The 13,549-nt window shown below is 43.3% G+C and overlaps 1 protein-coding gene across 3 annotated transcripts in view; it reads left to right on the forward strand.

Moving 5' to 3' along the window:
- The window catches only part of zzef1 (zinc finger, ZZ-type with EF hand domain 1), a 240,311-nt gene that overhangs the window by 42,611 nt on the left and 184,151 nt on the right, over positions 1-13,549 (forward strand). For all 3 annotated transcript variants that reach the window (XM_060848324.1, XM_060848326.1, XM_060848325.1), the window contains exons 8-12: positions 991-1,169; positions 5,554-5,655; positions 5,957-6,048; positions 7,302-7,450; positions 9,164-9,269. In XM_060848324.1, coding sequence (XP_060704307.1) covers positions 991-1,169; positions 5,554-5,655; positions 5,957-6,048; positions 7,302-7,450; positions 9,164-9,269 — 628 coding nt within the window. The remainder of the gene's footprint in view (positions 1-990; positions 1,170-5,553; positions 5,656-5,956; positions 6,049-7,301; positions 7,451-9,163; positions 9,270-13,549) is intronic.

The raw sequence follows: 13,549 nt of genomic DNA on the forward strand, positions 1-13,549 counted from the left end.
AGAATCCATCTATCTCAGCCTTAAATATGCACAGATATTCTGTCCCCAAGCTCTCTGTAGCGTTCCAAAGACACTCAACCCTCTGAAAGAAGAAATTCCTCCTCCTCAGTCTTAAATTGGCACCTGTTAATTTTGAGGCTATGCCCTCTGTTTCTAGACTCTACCATGAGGGAAACATCCCCTCAGCATTTACCTGTTGAACCCCTTAAGAATTCTATATCTTTCAATAAGATCACCTCTCATTCTTCTAAACCCCAGTGAGTAGAGTCCCAACCTGTTTAGGCTTTGCTGATAAGACAATCCTTCCATATCAGAGTAATCCTAATGAACTTTCTCTGAACTGTCTCCAATGAAATGTTATCTTTCCTTAAATAAGGGGATCAAAACTGTGAATGCTCCTCTAGTTGTGGTCCCACCAGCACCTTGTGCAGTTACAGTAAGACTTGCCTACTCTTAGTCTCAAAACTCTTGAAATAAAGGTCAACATTGCATTGCTCTTCCTGATTCCCTGCTGCACCAGTGTGCTAGCTTTGTGTTTCATCAGTTACATGATGCTATTAGATCATGAGCTACTTCAAAAAGCAATGAAACCTTTTGCTGGAGACATGAGTGTACAACTGAATTAATTTTAGGAATGAGGTAAGTCAATTGGGAGAAGGGAGAAAGTGACTCAGGTGAGTTTTGCCATGTCTCGCCAGCTTTTGTCAATTGACTTTTCAAACTATGTGCGTGTGTGATGTCAAGCATAACTGAGCGTGTGCTGATGGATTTTGGTGGCTGCTTTTGAATTGGGAACTGACTCCAATTTGACAAATATGTTCGATTGTATTTTTGGATGGTGTACAAATAATTGGTTCATTGAACAACTTGGAGAGGTGGCATGTATTTCACGACTGCTGGATACAAGAAGCAGTCTGAAGACATTCCCACCACCCACCAACCTTGCAATATTGTCTTTGATTATTGTTGAGCAGTCTACTTCCGTTTCAGTTGCTGTGCCAATCCTGAAGCAGAGTTGACTCTCCTAGCATTTGCTTTGGCCAGAGGAAGCATAGCCAAAGTGATGACATCACTCCTGACCATCAGTGATCACTTGGACACAGAGTATGAGGCATCCCCACTCCTTACTGCCATGGCATCTGTACGACTAAACCAGCTTCAGAAATATGGTAGGTCTTGCTGTTATAATCTCTGCAGAAATTGATTTTTAAAATGGAGGAATCCCCACAAGCAAACCAAATTATATCAGTCTGAATCAGACATAGAAACGTACAGTTAGGAGCAGGAGTCAGCCATTCAACCTTTGACTCGTCTTTGCCTTTCAGTGACATTATAGCTGATCTGATTATAATTCCAAACACTTGCACCATTGATAACTTTCACCCTTGCTTAAGGATCAAGTGACCCCTCTCTCAACACTATTCAAGGACTCTGCTTCCACCAACCTTTTAAGGGAGAGCATTCGAAAAACTGATGATCCTCTGAGGGGAAAGAAATCGCACCTCGTCTCTGTTTTAAATTTGCTATCCTTGATTTTTAAGCAGTGACCATAGAGTCTCTCATAAGAAGGAACATCCTCTCTATACTTGGCTTGCACTACAGGTCCCTCAACGGCCATTGAGAGATTAAGGAACAAATATATCGGCAGATTATGGAAAGATGCAATGAAAACAGTTTCATAGTGGGTGACTTTAACTTCCCCAATATTGACTGGGACTCCCTTGGAGCAAGAGACTTAGATGGGACAGAATTTAACCGCATCCAGGGCGGTTCCTTGAAACAGTGTGTGGATAGTCCAACTAGAGGAGGGGCCATACTGGACCTTGCATTAACTAATGGGCCTGGCCAGGTGACTGACTTTTTAGTGGGAGAGCATTTCAGAAACAGTGATCATAATTCCTTAAGTTTTAAGATAGCTATGAATAAGGATATGTCTGGACCTTGCAGGAAAGTACTAAATTAGGGGAAGGCAAATTACTAATTACTTTGTGCCTTGATTCTAACTTTTTATGCAAGACACCCAGGTCCCACTGCAACTTAAGGTTCTGCAATCTTTCATAATTTTGATTTAAAAAAAACTTTAACCCCAACTAGACCATTTTATATTTCCCCGCATCAGACAATAGACAATAGGTGCAGGAGTAGGCCATTCTGCCCTTTGGGCCTGCACCACCATTCAATATGATCATGGCTGATCATCCTTCATCGGCATCCTGTTCCTGCCTTATCTCCATAACCCTTGATTCCACTATCCTTGAGAGCTCTATCCAACTCTTTCTCAAATGAATCCAGAGACTGGGCTACCACTGCCCTCTGGGACAGAGCATTCCACACAGCCACCACACTCTGGGTGAAGAAGTTTCTCCTCATCTCTGTCTTAAACGGTCTACCGCGTATTTTTAAGCTGTGTCCTCTGGTTCGGCACTCGCCCAACAGTGGCAACTTGTTTCCTGCCTCCAGAGTGTCCAATCCTTTCATAATCTTATATGTCTCAATCAGATCCCCCCTCAGTCTTCTAAACTCAAGGGTGTACAAGCCCAGTTGCTCCAGTCTTTCAGTGTAAGGTAGTCCCGCCATTCCAGGAATTGACCTCGTGAACCTACACTGCACTCCCTCAATAGCCAGAATGTCTTTCCTCAAATTTGTAGACCAGAACTGCACATAATACTCCAGGTGTGGTCTCACCAGGGCCCTGTACAGCTGCAGACTCCATTTGTCATGTGTTTTCTGACCCATTTAACCTACCTAGATGCTTTTGTAGCCTCCTATGTCATCTTCACAACTTCATTTCTTTGTGTCATCAGCAGATCTGGCAATTGTAACTAACATTCCTTCACCTAAGGCATTTAAATGAATTGTAAGTAGTTAAGATGCTAGCACTGATCCCTTTGGCACATCACTCGTGACATCTTGCCAAAACACCCGTTTATACCTTCTGTGTTTTCCTGGTAACCAGCCAGCCCCCTATGCCAAGCCAATATGCCCTCCTGAGCAGTCTTCTAATATGCTGCCCACCTTTGCAAAATTATGTACACTCTCATAAACATTTATCAACAGGTTAAAAGTAAATAAGTAAATTAATTTTGATTTAAATAGCTGATACAACAAAGATGTGCCTTGCATAGTGCAAGGACTCTCATTACTTCAAATGTGGTATCCCACTCAGTCTGAGTCTGTTTTAAATCAACCTTGGTTTTAAAGGCTCTCACTTGCCATCCAATTATTTCTTTGAGTTATGTTAGTCAAGTGGCTGTATTTCACCTGACGTCCCTGGACATGCTTACTATTGACAAGGTAGATGCAAGGTTTGTGAAGGTTTGTAGCTCAGGTTGAGGTTTAGGGTGTGGGTTTGCTCACTGAGCTGTAGGTTTGATATCCAGACGTTTCATTACCTGGCTAGGTAACATCATCAGTGGCGACCTCCAAGTGAAGCGAAGCTGTTGTCTCTTGCTTTCTATTTATATGTTGGTCCTGGATGAGGTTCCTGGGGTTTGTGGTGATGTCATTTCCTGTTCGTTTTCTGAGGGGTTCTTCAAGATAGAAGAGACATTTAACATCATCAACAACACCCTCACAGACATAAAGTTCACCAAGGAGGAAGAAACCGACAACAAACTCACATTCCTGGACGTCACAGTCGAAAGAACAGACAACGGAGAACTACAAACCTGCGTATACAGAAAACCGACAAACACTGACCAAATACTTAACTACACCAGCAACCATCCCAACACACACAAACAAAGCTGTATCAGAACACTGTTCCAACGAGCCACACTCTCCTCTGCAGCACAGACAAACTTCGGAAAACAGAGGAGAACCACCTATACAACGTATTCAAGAAGAACGGATACTCAAAAAACACAGTGTGCAGATTCCTCAAGAACAAACCACGACAAGCAGACCAAACACAGCCAGAAACCCTAACCACCTTACCATACATCAAAGAAGTTTCAGAAATGACAGCCAGACTACTGAGACCCCTCGGAATCCTAGTAGCACACAAACCCACCAACATTGTCAAACAAAAACTAACAAACTTAAAACACCCAGTACAACCCATGGACAAAACCAACGTCATCTACAAAATTCCATGCAAGGACTGCCACAAACACTACTTAGGACAAACAGGAAGAAAGTTAGCCACCAGGATACACGAACACCAGCTAGCCACAAAAAGACACGACCCTCTCTCCCTCGTAGCTCTACACACTGAGGAAAAAAAACACCATTTCGACTGGGACAACACATCTATCCTGGGACAGGCTAAGCAGAGGCATGCCAGAGAATTCCTGGAGGCTTGGCACTCCAACCACAATGCCATAAACAAGCACATAAATCGAGATACCATCTATCAACCCCTCAGAAAACAAACCGGCAATGACATCACCACAAACCCCAGGAACCCCATCCAGGAGAAAGATATAAATAGAAAGCAGGAGACAACAGCTTCGCTTCACTTGGAGGTTGCCACTGATGATGTTACCGAGCCAGGTAATGAAACGTCTGGATATCAAACCTACAGCTCAGCGAGCAAACCCAAACCCTAAACAAGGTAGATGCCCATTCTCTCTTGGATTGTGGTTCAGAATCCCTAGAGACTACTTTCTCTGTTCTGTTTAAATGTTGAGGTAAACACTGGCAAAACCCGTGAGTATAGTTCATTGCCCAAGCCATCAAGCTTCCTGTTTTTTATGTTTGGTCCCGAATAACACACGCGAACATACGACAAATCTTTATCCCATTTGGAGACAATCTCCTCTTTTTGCTTTTGACCAGTGTGTTCTGAACTGCTGAATAGAAAGCGAAAACAGAAATTGCTCAAAGCTCAGCTGGTCTGGCAGCATCTGTGGACAGAAATCAGAGTTAATGTTTTGGGTCGGGTGACCCTTCCTCAGAATGCGGAAAATGTTAGTTTTTATGCAGAACACCAGGAAGGGGTAAGGAGTAAACAATAGGTGGAGGTAGGGCCCAAAGAGAGAAGAACGGTTGGACAGTTCTATCAACTAAGTAAAAACAAACACCTGAAGATTAATTCCCTTCACAAACTCAATTTTAACACTCAGATCTTCATGCTAGGTGATTGGTAACCCTCCATTTGCACGAATAGGACTCATTTTCTTTGGGAACTTTTCACAATGGCATATGAAAATAGAGAATTCTTGTTCTGGTTCGCATGTTAGACAACTACTGCACAATTCACCATCAAACTACAGTTTAGCAAAATTGGTTAACACTATTGTCTTGTAGACTTGTGTTGATCACTTATTTACTCTGTTTGGTAGCTTTGGCCAAAGAGGTTTTTTTTTGATAACACAGAAGACCACAATCAGCATTGCATGTTTTGTGCACATGCTTGATATTGACCTTCCCCAGAGTTCGTCCTTTGGTAGGTGAATGTTATTTGAAGATTGGAGACAGTACGCTCTCACAGAGGTTATCTAATGATCTCAAGTGATGTGAAGGTTTCCACTTATATGACCTGTGACTGCCTTTTGTTTTTAGTGTTTGAAAGTACACAGCTAAAGATTTGCTTTCACGTTCTCTTTACAGGGAAACCACTACAGTTGACTGTGGAGGCATGCGATGCCAAAGAAGGGAAAGAAAAGGGATTTGGACCGACTGCTGTGCTTTATGAATCGCTGCTGGGAGATGGTAAATGTTTTAACTGTAGTTCTTCAACAAGTGCTTGTACATTCAGGGGCAGAGAGGATGACAAGGCAGTGGGAGAGGGAAATGACGGACATCTGTCACATTTCTGCAAAGGTAATGGCAATGGAAGTCCATTGGGTGAGGGTTATACCTGTGGCTTATTATTCAGTAACAGCACAGGTTTTAAACTTCCGCAACATGTCTTTGGATCTTTGTCAATGAAGAGTTTTGGTGAGAGGTGTTTTTACTCTCCAGGAACATAGTTTTGCATCTGCAGTCACTTGTCTCCCTTATTCTGTTGCAGGATTTCTGTCTGAGGCCGGCCATACACGAGCCAGCTTCATTTTGTCGTCCAGAACAAAACTATCCATTCAGGTTTCTCAGGTTAGGATCAAGGTAAGCACTGGAGGTGTGGGCACAAATATGGGCTCAATTACTTCCAAACCTGCCTAGGTCTCAATGATACATCTGGGTCCTCCACTTCCTTCCTGTTCCGCGCAGTCATGAATTTAAGAACTTGGCAATCCTCCTCAATTCCTTCAGAGCTTCATTCCTCCCAACCCTTGCAATCTTTGGTGGCCTCTCCTATACCATTCGGATCTTTGAGTTTTCTCTCAGTTTTTAGAGATCCTCTGTTTCGAACCAACTTACTGAGATCTGGATGTTGGCCAGGGATGGAGAGTTTGAGATATAAACGATTGGATAGGCTGGAACTTTTTTCACTGGAGCATAAGAAATTATGGGGTCACCTCATTGAAGTGGATAAAATCAGGAGAGACCTAGATGAGGTGAATGGCAAGGGTCTTTTCTCTAGGTTGGGGGCATTTCAAGATGAGGGTGCATCTTTTTAAGGTGAGGGGAAAAAGATTTAGAAAGGGTATGAGGGGCAACTTTTTTTTTAAGAGTGGTTCATGCATAGAATCGTAGAATCATCAACCGTATGCAAGCAGGCCATTTGACTCATCGAATCCCGCCTGGACCCACCCCATCGCTGTAACCCTGTATTTCCCATGGCTAAACCACCTTGCCTGCAAAACCATGAGCACGATGGGTAATCTAGCCTGGCCAATTGACCTAACTTGTACATCTTTGGACTGTGGGAGAAAACTGGAGCACCCGGAAAAAACTCAACGCAGATGCAGGGAGGATGTGCAAACTCCACACAGACAGTCACCTGAGGGTGGAATCAAACCGGGTCTCTGGCGCTGTGAGGCAGCAGTGCTAACCACTGAGCCTCTGTGCTGCCCAATGGAATGTACTGCCTGACAAAGTGGTGGATGCAGGTTACAGTTAGAACATTTAAAAGACAATTGGATAAGTTGTTGAACTGGAAACGTTTGGAAAGATTTGGGCCAAGCGCAGGCGAGGGGACTGGTTTAGTTTGGGAAAGCTGGTTAGCATGGTCTGGTTGGACTGAAGGGTCTGTTTCCATGTCATATGACTCTGACTTTACCTTCCCACAGACCTGTCCCTTTCAATTCTGTCCTAATCCCTCCCTTCCCCTTTCATTTTGGTGCTCTCTCTTTGCTCTAGGTGCTCCCGTTGAGATTTGTCCGCCATGTGTCATGTTAATAGGGTTTCGGTACATGTCCAAGGAGCAGTCAATTCAACCGGCCTGTTCATGTCGTTTTTCTTTGTGTTTTACTCAGGTGCACAATGGAGCTAAAGGAGCCAAATGTGGTTTGATCTTTGCATATAATGATGAGTCAGAAACTTTCGATGCAGAGAAACATTTCCAGAGGTTTGAAAAATACAATAAGTGGAAGCTGCAAGAATTCCGGCAGTTTGTGAGGGAAAGGTGAGGCAAACATCGAACTGCACAAACTAATTTAGATCACAACAAAAACCAGAAAACACCAATGTGAATGTTTTCCGGTCAAGTTTTGCAAGTGTCTGTGCTGAGATGTCAGGACCTTGTTGCATGAGCTGGCTCAGATATATAAAATTTAGGTAGCTGCAGCAATAAAGGAATTATTTAATTTAAACAAAAGTAAAAATGCTGCAGATGCTGGAAATCTGACATGAAAAGAGAGAATGTTGGTGAAACTCATCAGGCCGAGCAGCGTCTGTGGACTGAGAAACAGAGTTAACATTTTGAGTTTGATATGTCACTTCTTCTTAACATCTCAAAACGTTAACTGTTCCTTTTCTCCCCAGATGCTGCCAGATCTCCTGAGTAGCTGCAGCATTTTGTTTCTGTTTGGGTTAAAGGTTTAATTGCGTACGTGTGGGTCTGCATTTGTCAGTTTCTTATCTCAGGCTGACGTAATTGTGTAAATAGATCTCCAAACCTATTCTCATGTTGAATGTATTGCTGGTGCTACATATGTGCACTGGAGGTTGTTTCAAACAGCAAATATTCAGTGTTTACTTTGTCTGAAGCACATGATCTACATTAAAGCTCAGTTACAGAAACTGCTGCTGAGAATTTGTCCACTTGTCTTGTTTTTATCTTGACATCTGTGGAGAAAGAAATGATAGAATAGCACTTAATCACAAGGTCATCATGGAATAGATTCAATGGTAGCATTGCTGGTTCCATATCGTGCATTCATATGAATCTCTTTGTCTCAGTCTTAAATTAGAGACTTTTCTTTTCAGCTGCTGTCCCCTAGTGCTAGTATCTCCTCAAGCATCCTCACAGCATTCACACTATAAAGTCCCCTCAGGATCTTTTAATGCCTTACTAAGGTCACCTCTCATTCTTCTTAGGTCAGTCTAACCATTGCTCATGAGTTAACATTCTCATTCTAAGAATGACTCGAGTGAACCTTCTCTCAAATGTTTTCAACACAATTATGTCCATTCTTTTCAAAAAAAAACTACATTATACTTTTGATGTGGTCTCACCAAAGCTCTATAGCTTTTGTAAAACATCCCTAATTTTATCCTCCGTTCACTGTAATAACAGCAGCATCAATTTGCATTCTTCGTCACTTGCTGTACCTGCACTCAAAGTTGTCTTTCATGTACCTGAGCACCTATGTGTTTTGCAGTCTCTCTGTAATAATATACTGCTTTTCTCTTCCAATACAGATGAGATAACATTTTCCCAAACAGCACTCCCATCTGCCAATTTCATGCCCACTCACTTAACCCATCTCTACGCTTTGCAGTCTCCATGTCTTTTTCACAACTTACTTTGTTACTTACCTTTTATGACGTGCAAATTTAGCAGCTGTACATTTAGTTCCTTTATAAAATCATTTATGGAGATTGTAAACAATTGAGGCCCCAGAACTCAGCCCTCTGGCCTCTCATTTATTTTATGCCAATATGAAAATGTTTCCTTTGTGGCTACACTTCATTTCCTGTTAGGTAACTGATTCTCAATCCATAATATTTAGACATTGGGTATTATTAATATGCTGAAAACTCTGCTCTTTCAGTACAATTTATTGTAAGAAAATATTGGTCTCTTCACTTAGGGGCATCTACTGTTGCAGTTATCTTGGAAGTTGCATGTTGTTTGGTTTAATAATGAATGGTTATTTGCATCCATCTACACCAGGCACAATGGCCACAGTACTGACCTGGATGAACCTGTTGGCTGGTTTGAAATGGAAGATGAATGGAATGAGGCAGAAGTAAAATTACAGACCTGCCGAATCAGCAAGGTAATGAAGGACTGACTCACTGTCTTCAAGGTTTGCAGTAGAACTGAACTGTTGATTGGCATTTGTTTAGTTGAGTTATTGTGTTTATTTTGTTTAGTACGTGTATACTCAGTCTTGCACCAGCCTTGCCACCAACTAGTTGGAGTTCTTTAAGCTACTGTCACTTTTAATCAATGACGATGGTCTGCACCACAACAGCAGCCTGGTGATTGTAGAAACCCAATAATGTTAGATGGTTCATAAAGGCTTTGACCAGTCCAAAAATGGTTCAAAAGAGCCCAGTGTAACTGTGGGACATGAAAGCAGGGTGGGGACGTAGTTTGTTCTATAATGAGGAAGTGATTTCTACTTGATGTTTCCTCCTTCTAAACCTTCTGCCAAAAACGGTCACTACTTGGTTCTAACCATAGTGGGCGGTGTAAGAGACAGTGTTTTCTGCATCTGGTTTGAGAAGGTCCTTGGTAAGGGCAGGCTGAGGTTGAGTAGACTATAGGGTCATGCGTGTTACAATAATTACTTTGCTGAAGCAGAGACAAGGAAGTAAGGTGTAAATATTGCTCAGAATTGGGAGCCAGGGAGGTGATTTGGTCAAAGTTCAGTTGTATATTTGATAAGTTTGATGTGGTCAGATTGCTGTCATATCTGGGCACAGTATTCTGCAATTAAATACGTAATGGCAAGAGTAGAGCCATTTACTGTTAGGAATCGGCCAGAATTACTGAGGAGGTTATTGTGGATTTTACTTTTTACTGCAGTATTGAGGTGTTATCCACAGCGGTGACAAAGCCCAGATAAATGTTGGAGATTATGTTTCAGTCTCCCTCAATCTCAGGTGATGTTTAGTTCCATCATGGTGCTGGTATTATAAAGTTGGAGTGTACCAAAGAGACAAACTACTGTTTAATGAAAGACCTCGTATCTTGAGGTAGCCAGCTAACTTTGCAATATTATTGTCAGTCCATTGTATTGGATTGTTATTTTTGTTGTTCCAGCAAGGTCAAAGTTGTTGGCAAAGTCAGCATTTGTTGTTCAGCCTTGAGGGTGATTGTGAGCTGCCTTCTTGAATCACTGCACTATCTCATCACTGTTTGTTAATTCTTTTATGAGTTTGGCGAGGCTAGCATTTACAAGCCATCCCAACTTGCCCTTCCCAGGGTAGTGGTGAGCTGTTGTCTTGAATCACTGCCGTCCTCGGGGTTTTGGGGGACACGCAGCTTTGGAGAGTCAGTGTGCCAACAGACATGGTCTCCATAGATATGTTTCTGGGACTGCATTGAGGGCAGATTATTGGTGTGCATGCTAAATGCCAACTTGTTGAACGCAAGTTGAACAGGGGTCAGAGGAAACACTTCAAGCACATCCTGAAATTATAATTGAATAAATGCTATATATCTGCTCTGACATGAGAATCTCTTGCCTGAGACTAGCCAAACAGGACCATGAAACATTGAGAAGGTGCCACTCACTCCAGCTCTCTCTGATATGCCCAGGTAGGATGGAAAGCCCTTCCCAAAATACGCACCCACCTATGGCTGGGTCATTGGATCCATCGAGTTCCCACAGGACCCATAACTCGGGAACAAGGGAAAGTTATCCCTGGTGTCGAGGACCTGGACTAAAGAGCTGACACATTAGACAGAGCTGGGGCTAAGACAGACCCTTGGGGTTAGTTCTCGTTAGCAGTATTGCAGCCTGATTCATCTGTCTTTTTGTCACACTTCAACAGCATCAGTCACCCACGGAGGGAGAGCCCTTGATATTTTGACAAATAAGCCAATGTGCCAGGCTGTTTGTACGCTGCAGTGAAGTCACAGAATCTTCACTCTGTTTGGACATACCTTTGAAAACGTCAGTTCAAGGCAGTAATGCAGGGACTAATCGAGTGCTTCTTCCTTACTGAAAACCCTGCTGAGTCCATCACCCAATGTTCTCCCCTTCTGCCTTGATCCACTAGAGGGTTAGGTGCTCCACTACCCCTCAGCACACTGTGAGCAGGGGTATTGGTTGAGTTTGATGGTAATTTTAGATCTTTGCTGCCTTTGGGAGGCTGATGCAAGGAGAAAGTGAGGACTGCAGATGCTGGAGATCAGAGTCGGGAGTGTGGTGCTGGAAAAGCACAGCAGGTCAGGCAGCATCCGAGGAGCAGGAGAATCCACAATTCGGGCATAAGCCTGATTCCCTATGAAGGTCTTATGAGGTCATGTTGAGGCTGTACAGGACATTGGTTAGGCCACCTTTGGAATATTGTGTGCAAGCCTGGCCTCCTTCCGATCAGAAGGATGTTGTGAAACTTGAAAGGGTTCAGAAAAGATTTACAAAGATGTTGCCAGGGTTGGAGGATTTGAGCTATTGGGAGAGGTTGAATAGGCCGGGAGCATCGGATTTTCCCTGGAGCATCGGAGGCTGAGGGGTGATCTTATAGAAGCTTATAAAATAATGAGGGGCATGGATAGGATAAATAGTCAAGGTCTTTTTCCCTGGGGTGGGGGAGTCCAGAACTAGAGGGCATAGGTTTAGGATGAGAAGGGAAAAATATTAGAGACCCAAGAGTCAACTTTTTCACACAGAGGGTGGTACGTGTATGGAATGAGCTGCCAGAGGAAGTGGTGGAGGCTGGTACAATTGCAACACTTAACAGGCATCTGGATGGATATATGAATAGGAAGGGTTTGGAGGGATATGGGGTACGTGCTGGCAGGTGGGACAAGATTGGGTTGAGATATCTGGTCGGCATGGACGGGTTGGACCGAAGGTTCTGTTTCCGTGCTGTATGACTCTGTGCCTGAAACTTTAATTCTCCTGCTCCTCAGAATGCTGCCTGACTTAGTCATAGAACATAGAACCTAGTTCTGGACTCCCTGATCCCAGGGAAAAGACTTTGTCTATTTATCCTATCCATGCCCCATATAATTTTGTAAACCTCTATAAGGTCACTCCTCAGCCTCCGACGCACCAGGGAAAACAGCCCCAGCCTGTTCAGCCTCTCCCTGTAGCTCAGTTCCTCCAACCCTGGCAGCATCCTTGTAAATCTTTTCTGGAATCTTTCAAGTTTCACAACACCCTTCCAATAGGAAGGAGACCCGAATTGCACACAATATTCCAACAGTGGCCTAACCAACGTCCTGTACAGCTGCAACATGACCTCCCGACTCCTGTACTCAATACTCTGACCAATAAAGGAAAGCATACCAAACGCCGCCTTCACTATCCTATCTACCTGCGACTCCACTTTCAAGGAGCTGTGAACCTGCACTCCAAGGTCTCTTTGTTCAGCAACACTCCCTAGGACCCGGCTTCCTGTGTTTTTTCAGCACTGCTTGTTGAGGCTGATGTTAGAGTTGTTGAGGAATTTGTAATGATGGGGTTTTTCTAATGCGATCTGTAAATTTAATATGTTTTCTCACGTATTGTGCAGCTTTATGCTTTCTATTTGTATTATATAAAATTGGGTAAAAACTCTGTTCTGAACTTGAAAGTCTGCACTTATTGAAGATAGCTGTGTAGCTCCTGTAGATGATGAGCAGGGAGGATTTTCATTATTGACATTTGATGTGCCGGTTGGTGCCAGTAGATGGCATCTGTGTAGCGACTATTTCGACAAACAGCCTTCTGCAAATTATAACAAAGATTTGACTTGTTCTTTGAGTGCTCGTGACCTACTTTCTGCTGGCAGAGGTCTTCCAGATGGTTAGGCAGTGGTGTGGGCCATGCAGCTGCTGGACTGCTAGGCAGTCACTTTTCAAATGTGGCTTGAATTTGAATTGTGCATGGGTGCCACGATGGCTCAGTGATTAACACTGCTGCCTCAGTGCCACGGACCTGGGTTTGATTCCAGCCCCAGGGGGAACTGTCTGTTCTCCCCCGTCTCTGCGTGGGTTGTCTCTGGGTGCTTCGGTTTCCTCCCACAATCCAGAGATGTGCAGGTTAGATGAATTCGCCATGCTAAATTGTCCCATAATGTTCAGCAATATGTAAATTAGGTACGTTAATCAGGAGTAAATGTAGGGGAGTAGGTCTGGGTGGATTGGTCTTTGGAGGGTCGGTGTGGACTTGTTGGGCCGAAGGGCCTGTTTCCACACTGGGGATTCTGTGTTCTATGAAATGCACAATGACGTTTCAGTAAATCTGATCAGGTTTGTCATTTGTCTTGCAGAGACTATGTAACCATCAATGACCCAAACAAGACAGTAGTTCAGTCAAAATCATCTGCTATTTGTTGTTTTTATTTGTTCTCGGGAGGTCAGCGTTGCTGGCAAGGCCAGTGTTTGTTGTTCATCCAT

Source organism: Hemiscyllium ocellatum, chromosome 31 (genome assembly GCF_020745735.1).
Source record: "Hemiscyllium ocellatum isolate sHemOce1 chromosome 31, sHemOce1.pat.X.cur, whole genome shotgun sequence".
Lineage (NCBI taxonomy): Eukaryota > Metazoa > Chordata > Chondrichthyes > Orectolobiformes > Hemiscylliidae > Hemiscyllium > Hemiscyllium ocellatum.